Here is a 12,406-nt window from a genome sequence, read left to right as displayed (position 1 = left end):
ACTGAGGCCAGGTTTGCCAAGATGATCCCATTTGGTTGCAAGATTATTGAGAGTAGTTAGAGTGGAAAAACAATGGGATGTATTAAAGCTATGAAACGCCGGTCAGAGCTTTTGCTGAGTCCTGAAACCAAAAGCAGAAAGTTAGAAATGCTCATCAGATCAGGCAGTGACTGCGGAGAGAGAAAAACTGTTATTATTGCAGGTGGATAACCTTACTGCAGTTCTGGTACAGACTGAGAAAGAAAGTTATCTGAAATTGTTGAATTAGATATTGAGTACAAAGGCTACAAATATGTTCAGATGGATGATGAGTTGCTGTTCCTCAAGGTTACAAATGGCCTCATCGGAACAGTACAGGAGGCCACAGACAGATAGGTCAGATTAGGCGTGGGATGGAGAATTAAAATGATAGGCAAGTGGAAGCTCAGGTCACGCCTATGGACTGAATGGTAGTGTTCCACAAAGAGGCATCCAATCTGCTTTTGTTTCTCTCATGCAGAGAAGACCACATAGTGAGGCTTTAAGTAGTTCAATTGAATCATAACCTCGCCTCTGTTCAGATCGCAGGGCCAACCCTGAGCTTCCACTTGCCTGCTTACTTTAGTTCTCCATCCCACTTCTACTCTGACCTATCTGGCTGTGACATCTCGCACTGTTCTGATGAGGCCCAGCATAAGCTTGAGGAACAGGACTTCATCTTCCTTCTGGGCACATTGCAGCCTTCAGGGCTTGATGTAAAATACAACCATTTTAAATAACTTGCTTCTTCTGTTTGTATCAGAACTGTCCATTCTTTCTGTAAGATTATTCATCTGAAATATTAACTTAGTTTTTCTCTCTCCACGGACACTCATTGATCTGATGGGCTGTTCCAGCATTCACCTTTCAGTTTCAGATCTCAGCATAGCTCTGACCTGGATTTCACAGCTTTATCAAGTACCTCTCATTGTTTTCTCTCTCTCCAACTACCCTTATTAATCTATCAACCAGATAGTTCTGTAATCAGCAGGATCACCTGGGCAACCCTGGTCTTACTCTAACAGAAATATTTCCTTTGCACTATCCATCCTACCGCTACCCTCTCTGCAATTTGAAACCAACTTGTTTTGTCACTTTCCCAGTTTTGATGAAGGGTCTTCAATCTGAATCAATTACTCTTTCCCTTTCCACAGATGCTGCCTGACCTGCTGAGTGTTTCCAAAGTTTTCCATTTCTATTTCAGATTTACAATTTCTACAGTATTTATTTTATTTTCTGATGCAGTGGAGGTTGTTCCAGTGGATTCATAAATGCAATGCTGGAAATGTGCCATACTGCTTACTCCATTGTCTGAGTGCTATCAGGACATTACACAAGAGCAGCTGTCAGAAAGAGGTGGACTTCTACATTCCCAAGTTTGTTGGCACTTGCACAGTAAAATGCTGGCAGTTACGTGTGGAACTGTCAGCTATTTCTGCCGAAATCTGGCCTATGCTTCTCTCTCAATCTTCTTCATTGACTAAAGTTATGCTTAAAACTACTTACTTTTTTATTAGTAATCTTGCTAATCTAATATGGTGCATCTCTTTGCTACAAATTATTAAAGAATTTGAGCTGATAAACATTTTGAATTGCAAGTGATTTTCTATCTCAGCACTACAAGTTATTCTTCAATATTTACTTTATTTAGATCCTTGTTTGATCAGATTAGCTATTTACTAGATTCTGCTTGAGCTCAAATGCAGCTGCTGAAATGTTTGGGCAGCTAAAGCCATTTAATGGTGTTAAATGGTACACTTTGGCGGATATACAACTAACCCCACAGAGATCTAACCATGACTGAAATTAATGATACACTAATCAGTCTCTTGTTTCTTCCATTGATAATCACAATATTTTTCTGAAAAAGTTGTTAAAACCGATCATAGCAGTGTAACAACTGCTGCATAAAGTTTAAATAACAACATTTAGGCTAAAATTTGCAAATGTTGCACTAATTTAAAATAAATTATTTGTCAGTTTGATTCTTTAAATGAATAATTCAATACAGGTATTAGGAATGATTTTCCAAATTTTTTGCAGCTGGTTGGAGAGGCTCCCAGCCAGTGATACAAATTCAGATAATTATCACCTTTAGCTTCCACAAAATAGATGAAAAAATCTGTTTAAAAATTAGTTTTCTATTACTTGTTTGCAATTTACTGGGACTGCAGGTAAAGGATATATCAATTAGTTCCTTTAAACACTTTCCAAAACTTGACAATTAGTGGAGAGGAAATGAAAATTAAAGCCCAGATGCCTCTCCTTCTGAAAGGCTGGATAGTGGTGGGGAGAAGGTTCCTGGACTACATGCCCTGATGACTACCTCAAAACCGAGATGAACGGAAGTCCCATAACGGGCATCCTTAGCCTAAGTGCTAAAAAAAAGGGAAGAAAGTAACCTACAAATTAAAGGGTGTGTTCATTTGAAGTTAAAAGTATAGTTTCCAGGACAAAACAAGGTACTTACCATATAACAATAGGAATATTGTCAATTACATATGGCAGTTTATTTGAAAAAGTTCCCAACTTTTTTGTAACCCATCATAGCACAGAACTCAAATGGATTTCATTTTTTTTTGCTAGCCAAAGCAAATCCCTTACCAGAATTACATCAATAAGATAGGAAGGTGGATCTGTAGGTATTTCCCAGGCAACCTCAATAACATCATGGGATTTTACTGTAACGGTTACATTTTCTGGAGGGTCAGCCGGATCTGCAGAATAAAATTATTTCTTCTCAAATAGTTCGATATACAATGTTGTGCAGTGCAATGACAATACATTATCCACATATACCAATCATGATTTGATTTAAAATTGCACTCTTGATTGGATTTGAACACATATTAGATGTTTAAAATTGGGATTAGAGCAATGTATAAGCTAGAGTATTTCAAACCAATGATGTAGTACTAAACAGAATTTTAATTCATTAGAATATTATTTAGAAGTATAAAGAAAGGATTTGATTTGTTAACATTTCACCAGACACATTGCTCACTAAACACGCCTGACTTTCTCACTTGATTCCCCTCCCCCTAACAGCAGCTCTGGGAGTTTCACCCAATGACTATGATTGTCTTAGTGAGGAATTGGCATTAGGTAAACAGAATTGATCTAGCTGAATGGATAAAAGGAGATGACTCCTAGCGAACAGAGGTTTGGGATAAGGCTGCTTATGGGAGCCAGAATGCACTTCCACCAGCCTAAAAGGGATAGGTTGAGGGAAATTGTACCTACTGACAGGCCCTGAGGATGTGCACCAAATGTGGGCTGTGTCAATTGAGCCTGCAGCTTTCATTTGCAGCAACATCATGGAAAATTAGTCTTCCTTGCAGACAACAATGTATTCAGAGATTTGTGTTTAAAGGAGATGCATTTGGTTCTTTGCCATTCAAATGGAGCACCAGTCTATGGCTCTACAGATTAGTGTGGTACCTTTTCTAATGATAGCTGTTAATTCAGCATGCTCAGAACTTTGGTGGTGCTGGACTATCAGGTTATCTGGACCATCAGATGTTATTCTATCAATGCTCCAGATCACTTATAGTTCACTTTTTTTTAGATGTTGCACAGTTGAATAATACATTTTCCAGTGAACCTGGTACATTTAATGGGAGCATGGGAAACTGAATCAGATAAGTTTAAAAGAGATCCAGTCAACGGAACCCAGTGAGTTTAAAGAGAGTTGGGAATCAGAGCCCCAGTGATCAAAAGGAGAGTGTGGGAACCAGGGACCCAGTGAGTGAATGGGGAACAAGGGAACCAAGGATCCAGTAGGTGGAGAGGGAGTGCTGCAAACATCACCTGATGAGCCAGATGCCAAACCATCAGGACTTCGAATAGCTGGATAGCGGCTAGTTGGAGTCTTACTTTGGCTAACAGTGTTGAAAACTATAGCACAGTTCCAACTAACAAACAGTCAGTAATCACTTGTTAGCATTACCTCCTTAAAGCAAATAGGGGTCTGACCAGAACACAACGTGAATGATGACTTCTAACTGCTACCACTAGCCAAGATATCACATTGATCTGGAGAAACAAAGATCGGTAGTCCAGTTGAATGGCAAAGAAGCAAATGCAATTCCTTTAAACACATACCTCAGGTCAACACTACATGTCACAACCCACTGCCCTGGAGCTCCTTCCAGAAATAAAGCCAACTCTGGCATTAAACCAGCAGCCAGCTGCCACGGGATGAGGCAGATTCAGTGGAATGAGCTTATTGTACAGCAGGCGGAATCAACCATCTCCTGCATTTTGACCCCTCAGTTAGCTATATGAAATATGCCAGAACATGTGAATGGAATGGCAAGTGCAAGAGTCAAGGATCAACATGGTGTAAGGAAATGAAATTACTCCACTTTAATTCACTTTCTAATGACTGTATGAAAATAGTCTTATGGATTTAAATTATGCTTTGTTATAACAAAGAGGAACAGCAATGTTAGGAAGAGAACTTCCATGAAGATGGCTTTCAAATTGTGATGACTTGCAACTAAACCATTACAGGGTAAAAGGGACTGCTCCATTGTCCTGTGATAAAATGGGTATTTGTTTGAGAGAGCATCTCTTTACTTGCTGGTTGAGGGAAAGGAAGCAGGGTAACTCTCCTTTAAAGAATTTTAGTGAACTGGCACATGCATGCCCATACTGCACAGATGTTTCACTGATTCCTGAAAATTTCTAAAATGTGTGCAAGTTTTCAGAAAATTCCAGTTGAGGATATGTTAATCAGTGACAACGGTTTAAGTAGAGATCTCAGAAACACTGCAAGAGATCAAGGAAATTCGAGCATGATATTAATTTCATATTTTGGTACCAGAAGGAAGTTTTTTTTATTGTTACATCAATTTTCAGGAAATTCCAGGCATCTACAACAGGGGTGTCAGTTAATAAAATGTATATGCACCAAAAATGCCTCATTATTTCAGAAAAAACATCTTAAATGAATAACTGAAAATTTGTCTAGTATGACACCTTTTATAATAATTTTGATGAACTTTGGTTGGGACCCCAGGGGCTGTCACTGTCTTATTTAAAGTAGTTTTAAATCAAGCTCCGTAAGTACTGCTGGATATGGACACTTCTATGTCTCCTCCTTATAAATCATAGTAATTTGCTGTGTAGGAATTATCTGTTCTCATTCTCTCATTCCTAGATAAACTGTCCACTTCCTGTTCTGAACACTGTTTCTCCGCTTTCCACAATAATGCATTTTCTGTAACTAATACCCATAATTTCCTGATTATCACGCTTCTATTGCTGCATTGGAATTTGGGTTGTAACAGAGGTCACAGGCTGACTTTATTGCTAGGCTGCAGAAGCTGGAGCTAGAACAGATTTTTTGGAAGGTAAATCTGGATATTATATCATTTGTGACTCATCCTCAGCATAGCTTAAGCAGTCCCTTTAAAGGACAGGCTATGATCACTTAATGGAAATATTTGAACTTGTGTCAATAAGTGCATTGTATATTTCTTATATCAGCATTACATACTTTTCTATGTATGTAGCATTTATAATAAATCTGATTCAAATATTTTCAAATAAAAAGGTTTTTTTATACAGGAGTACAGTATTCATAAAAACAAGTATGGAGTGCCACTTTATATATAGCATTATTCTATATATAGTATTTGTGTTCTGGCTGTGTAATTCACATTCATTTCTGTGTACATCAAACATTTTACAAAGTCATCACAAAAATTTTCACAAGAAATGGATATTCAATGTAATGATTTTGTAAGCAGTGATCAAGGGAGAGATTATATATTCGAAGAGAAACATTCAATCTTATTGCAAAACAAATAAACTATCATCAATGTACACTTATTTACATATTTTGACAATCAATTCAATCTATACTTACAGCCAACAGTTGTCTTTGCTGAAATCCAATCTGAATAGTTGCTAAAACCAGCATTTGTACCAGCAGAAACCCTAAATCTGTACCATCGAAATTTCTTTAATCTAGATACAATTATCTCCATGGTATTATTATCATTATCAATCTCATGATCTTCAATTTTCTCAGCTTCAATGCATTCTCGATTTTCCCAGTCCATGCAAGATGCAGAACGTAGTTGTAGATTGATCTTGAAAAACCGTAAATGACCAGGTATAATATCCGGCCATATCCACCTCAAAATAACAAAGGTTGATTGAATACCAACTACTTCGAGATTCTCAGGAGCACTTGGGACTGAAAGATATAATTACATTAATCATTGCTCCTGCTTTACAAGCGTGTAAAAAAAAATCAATATCAGTCAAACTGAAATAAAGGTAATTTTACAGTGTATCTGCATAGTTTAGTTGATGGTACATTCATCTGATTCAGATCATAGCTTTAAGGCATATGAAACTTGGTTGACATTATCACTCAACACAGCCTGCTTGTTTATCCTGACATCAACCAAATTAAGATTATGTTGAATAAATATAAAGATCATTTGGATATTACACTCAAGTGTTCTTCAATAAATCAAGAATCAAGAAACAACTTTTGTTTACAACTTCTACAATTTTCAACTTCAAAGGCCACAAAACCTATATCCTGCACAGTAAATCTTCTTGTATCATGTTATTTTTATTCATTTATAGGCTGGGGGCATCACTGTCAAGGCTAGCTTGTAATTCTCATTCCTAATTGCCTTTGAGAAGGTCGGCCTTTTTGACCCACCGCAGTCCATCTGGTAAAGGTACTCTAATAGTCCTGTTGGATAGGGAATTCCAGGATTTTGGCTTAGCAATGATGAAGCAATGGGGATAAATTTCCAAGTCATGATGGTGTGCAACTTTAAGGGGAAATTGCAGCTGGTGATGTTCTCATGTGCTTCATGCCCTTATCTTTCAATGAGGCTGAGGTCACTAGTTTGTGAGGTGCTGTCAAAGAAACTTCAGTGAGTTACTGCAGTGTATTTTTTGGATGGTACACACTGTAGCCACTGTATACTGGTGGTGGAGGGAATTAATGTTTATAGTAGTGGTTGGATGCTAATTATGTAGGTTGAAGAACACTACACAGTATAGTTGACTAAATGCAGATGGGACTACATTATAACTTGTATGACCATGTGGTATATAAGCTATTACAATCTCCTTTGTAAGATTCAAATTTTATTTTCAGGTACCAATGGGTACATGAACATGCGTTGCAGAAATGTGCACCATCCAACCTGTAGTCCAATTTCTTTAAAGAGATTACTTAAGGCTACTCCTGAAACTGGGAAGACAGCCATTTACATTTTTGTAGTATCAGGAAGACTAGTTTCTCGATCTTTTGCCACAGCATTTACTCATATGATTGTCCCTCCCATTTTAATACTGAATGTGAGGCCAGACTGTTTTATTTTCTGCAGTGCATCTCCCACTGTGTCCATTGGTTTGCTACTAACAGTCAGCAGTCAATATGCATGTAAAACCTAAGGATGGATATAACTTGGGCCTCCTAAAACAGGAATTGAGGATATGGAGAAATCACTCTGCCCATTATGTGCATAGTCTGTGCTTGTATACATGTAAAGTAATAATCTGGATATAGTAAGGAACAAGCAGCACAGTCAAAACTTACTTCCACATCAGTCACGGAGTACTGCATTTTTACTAGGCAATCAGCTTCATTACCATGGACTAGAACATTACGGTTACAAGACTGCTTCTGCATCCTTTAATTACAGTTGTACACAATATTACCATATGTATAATATAAGCTGACATCCTTGTATCCCTTCTCTTTTAAGCTGACCATGCCATCTCGAATTTCTCCAAGTATGAATCATAATGTAAGACCAATCCTAACCCCCTCATATACTGTTGCTCTCTATTCAATTTTTAGCAAGAATGAACTGGGCAGCGTTTGATGCTTCTGCTAACCGCTTTCACAATGCAACTTCTTTCCTGCCTAATTCCATGTCCCCATCTATCACGCAGGGGAATTTTTTCCTTTATTTTTTCAAAATCACAGGTCAAGTAATGAATTGTAACAGTTCATTTTTGGAAAATCATCTTGGATTTTATCTCATGTCAGTCAGAATTGGAAATGATGAAGAAGTTAGAACTAACCCAGAAATTAGACTAATAATCTGAGATGTGAGTTTGAATCCCAACAGAACTGTGAGGGAGTTTAAATTCAGTTAATTAACTGAGGTCCCCTCATGCCTTTAAGGGAAGGAAATCTGTTGCCCTTAATGCGTCTGTCAATATGCCAGACCAAATGTGAATGATTCCTAACTCCCTCCTCAGCTCAGGACTAATTAAAGATGGACAATAAATGGCAGCTTTGCTGATAACATCCACATGCTTTCAACAAATAAAACAAACACACTAACTTTAACAAAATTAAATCAAAATAATAAATGTAAACACAAATTTGTTATGCATCCTGGAGGTCTTCATGGTGTGAATACTGTAGATTAAATATGTTGAAATGCATACCTGCTTCTGCTAATGTAGTGATGGTACAGTTTTTGCTTTCTCCTTGGCCCAGAGAGTTAGCTGCTGTTATACTGAAGTGATAGGAAGTATTTGATTGCAGTTCCGTAAAAGTGTATGTTCGATTTCTGGACAAAATTTTTTGAACATTATTTCCAAATATAAGTATATAATAAGTGATAATTCCACCTGATTTTATGGGTGGATCCCACTCGACAATGATCGATTGCCAACTCGTTACATTGCATTGAAGATTTTGGATGGCATCTGGAACTGCAGAAGAAAATAAATCATTGCAGTCTCAATAAAGACAGGAATGTATTAACAAATTTTATCCAAACAATATTTTCCCTTTCTTTGCAAGTTGATCACTTCATTACATTCATTTACAAGAAAAGATATTGAAAGGATTTACCAGCAGTGTGATTGCAATGTGGGATTAGCAACATTCCCTTTTCATTATGAGTTACAGGTGACAGACAAGGAAAGTGCATAAACTGTGATCTTATTGACTGGGTAGGAGACTTGAGGGGCCAAATGGCCTATTCCTGTTTCTATTTCTTAAATCCTTATTCAAAGTGAAGACATGAAACTGGACTGGAGACAGAGGGTAATGAACTATCAGCTTAATATGTAGTTGGTGAATGAACTTTCCTGAACCACTGAGTTCCTCCATTTGTTTTTTGCTCCAGATTCTAGCATCTACAAACTCTTGTGTCTCTACTTAAATCCTATCACTGGGTTAAATAATGCAAGATGGCCCAACAAGGTTCCCATAGGAGATCAAGGTCCGCAAGGGAGTATGGCAGGATTGGTCTCAACTTTATTAAAGTGCTTAAAGTTAGGAAGGGTTATTATAAGTAAAACCTCTACACTCAGTTTATTTTGAACTATGTCTTCTAAGAGCAGCTTGTTGACCACTGTAACATTCAAGTTTTATACACAGAAAATAGAAGCATGCTATATTGGGCAGAAGAAGCCCCAGCAATAAAGGTAAAAGATAAGCCCCTGAGGAAGGAAATGCTAGTTGGCATCAGGGATAACACTAACAGTGGGGTCATGCTTGTAGAAGCTCCTATCCATCTAATCCATTGTACAAAACAGTCTCTTTTTTGACTCCTCTGAGTAGGTATACTTTTAGAGCTTGCTCAGAAAGTCCCTAATGCCAACTGGTCCCAGTGATTATGCCATGTCATGCCACTGGCTGCGAAAGACTAAATTTTTATTTCTGTTTTTCTAGGCAGGGACAGGAAAATGGTAACATGGTAATTGTTATTGGCCATATACATGTATCAGAAAACAAATTGATTAATTGTCCAGATGAGCAGTTCGGTAACCACATTCAGTGACGACAGAGCAACCACTCAGGTTGCACGTCCAGTGGGATTCCCACATCTTCAGGACACTGTTGTCTGAACACACGATCAGAGTGCACTCTAACCTCTCAATAGCATTTGTGAACTGCAAGGGATTCCACTCTTTCAATGATCACACAGCTTGTCAGTAGTCACAAGAAAGGTCAATGAGGGACTGCATAATTTCCAAGAAGCTGCCATGATGCATTTACATCTTATCAGTCAAACCTTCAAACAGGTTTTGACCAAGGAGCAACAATAAATGATGTAGGATAAGGGATAACCCCTTGCACCCCAGCTCATGACAAGCTCTCAGTGCCCTCACCAATATACAACTGGAAAGGTATAACACTAGTCACACAAAAACAAGCTGTGGTACTGAATAAATCACTGGAATATTTAATTTGTGTTATGGATGATTTGGAGGGTTAAGACACTCTCCACAGTACTTATCAGCAAGGGTCCCAAGGATTACTGTGACACATTGCTCAGCAGATAAAGCAATCTGCTGAGAGGGACAGGAGTGGGAAGAAGAATGATATAATCAATACAAAGCTAATAGATGAGTTTGTTGCTCAAGATACAAAACATGGTCTTACAGTATATGTCATGGATTCAGATGGGCAGATATCAACTGGGCCACTCAAATTCATCATCTGCACCTTACAAGTAAACAATTCATTAAACTATGAATGCTTTGCTTCTACATCCTCCAAGCTGTGACCATCAAGATATATCCTTACTTTCCAAGGTGATGAAATAAAAACTAGGCTTCCATGGCAATATTCAATCGTGTGTCCTATGGGAATGGTTTGAATGCCAAATGTTTTACTGTGTTCCAAAATCAAATCAAATAATCGAAACCAAAATAATAAAACTCCCATTTACAATGTGAAATATTTCGCCTTGCTATTGCTACCTTTATTGCTCCTAACCACCTGGCTCAGCAGAGGTGGCAGCAGTTCCTGTGTACTTTTCTCATTCTCACTTTGACAGAACACTACATTCCTCCAAGTAAGTAATTCTTACATGGGTAACTTGAGATCTAAACCTTACATATCTAAATTGCACTTCTAGTGGAAATGTTGCTATAGGAACAGCCAGAACAGCAGAAAAGTTTGTTGAAATAATGCAAATATTCTGATTGTTTTTGTTAAAATCATATAAATTAAAAGGCAAAATGTGACTATTAGTTGCTTATGATTGACAACCTGGGAATAAAAATCCAATAACTACCAAGCTCTAAAATACCAGCATTATTTTATAATGAAGTAAATTTATATACTTAAAACAGCCTTTATTAAACATCAAGAGTGCAACAAACCTGATTCGTTTATTGAGAAAATTACAGTATTACTAAATTGATCTCCATTTCCCACTCTGGTAAAAGCTGATACACTGATGTAATATTTACGCAATGATTCAAAGTCAGAGAGACGTGCTTCATGAAATGACCCCGATACATTCTTAAAACATAAAAGAAAAGTGTGAGTTTTTTTTACATCAATAGTTATTGCTAGTTTTTCAGTATTTTCAGCTATAATGTATCCTTAAGTAGATTCTGGTTCACGATGTGGGCATTAATTATATTTTTGGTGGACTGAGCAAATCATTTGAGTAGAATATAAAAATAACAACTTATATTAGTTGTTAATTAATTACCCTCATGGAATTGCATAACTTAGCATGTATTATGGTATTTCTTTTAGTCAAATCAAGAAGTCCTCACATTTTGTTAATCTAGAACTGTAAATGTTGTTATGTAAAACAGAGTACATGCTAACATTCAAACTTCTTTTGATATCATCATAGAAATGCTCATCATTTTCTTTGAGAATGGAGTAAACATTTTACATATCTTAATCTATATATATCAATTAAAGCTTTTAGTGCCTTAACCGGTATCGAGGAATAAAATGCTCAAATCAAAATTTCAAGTAGTACCTTAAAATATATATTTTCATTTGTGTTGTCAATTATTTTTAAACTGTAGAACATCACAATACCATTTGGCATAGGGCTAGGTTTCCAGCGAACCAAAACAGAATCTGCTGTATGATTTATAATCATCAAGTCTTGTGGAGGAGCTGATGGCACTGAAAAAAAAGAGTTCAAATCAGTCATAAAACTATACAAAACAAACTGATCACCTTTTAGTTGTTAGATTGATTGGCCAGATACAATTTAAATTAATATTTCAGTCACCATACACTACTGACTCCCAGAACTCCTGCAGTACAAACTTACCATCTTCATCAGTATATATATCAATCAGTTCACTTGTCTGAATTTCATCCGTAAGGGTAGAGCAGGCTATCATCCACAGTTTATAGTGACTGAATTTGGTCAAATTGACCAAAATTACTGACACATTAACATTGTCATCATTAATGTCTTGTTCAAAGTCTGTGATATTCTGAAAAACAATACCAAGTAGCTTATTGTTTGTTCATTTTCAAGCATTTAACACAACTGATGTATTGAAATAAATTTAAAATATATGTGGATATTTGTATTATAACATCTAATAATATTATATTCTATCAGCATTTTCATTTTCCTGATGTTATACATTTAAGATTAGCATTTAAATC

General features: G+C 36.9%; 1 protein-coding gene across 1 annotated transcript in view; it reads right to left on the bottom strand.

Annotated features, from left to right (window-relative positions):
* ptprq (protein tyrosine phosphatase receptor type Q) overlaps positions 1-12,406 on the bottom strand; it is a 124,965-nt gene that overhangs the window by 42,465 nt on the left and 70,094 nt on the right. Inside the window, exons 37-42 of the mRNA XM_052030707.1 lie at positions 12,060-12,228; positions 11,757-11,908; positions 11,137-11,278; positions 8,461-8,730; positions 5,894-6,226; positions 2,623-2,735 (exon numbers count right to left, since the gene is read on the bottom strand). Coding sequence (XP_051886667.1) covers positions 2,623-2,735; positions 5,894-6,226; positions 8,461-8,730; positions 11,137-11,278; positions 11,757-11,908; positions 12,060-12,228 — 1,179 coding nt within the window. The remainder of the gene's footprint in view (positions 1-2,622; positions 2,736-5,893; positions 6,227-8,460; positions 8,731-11,136; positions 11,279-11,756; positions 11,909-12,059; positions 12,229-12,406) is intronic.

Source organism: Pristis pectinata, chromosome 15 (assembly GCF_009764475.1).
Source record: "Pristis pectinata isolate sPriPec2 chromosome 15, sPriPec2.1.pri, whole genome shotgun sequence".
Taxonomy (NCBI): domain Eukaryota; kingdom Metazoa; phylum Chordata; class Chondrichthyes; order Rhinopristiformes; family Pristidae; genus Pristis; species Pristis pectinata.
Note: the sequence above shows the minus strand (reverse complement) of the source record. Positions and strands in the feature narration are given on the sequence as shown.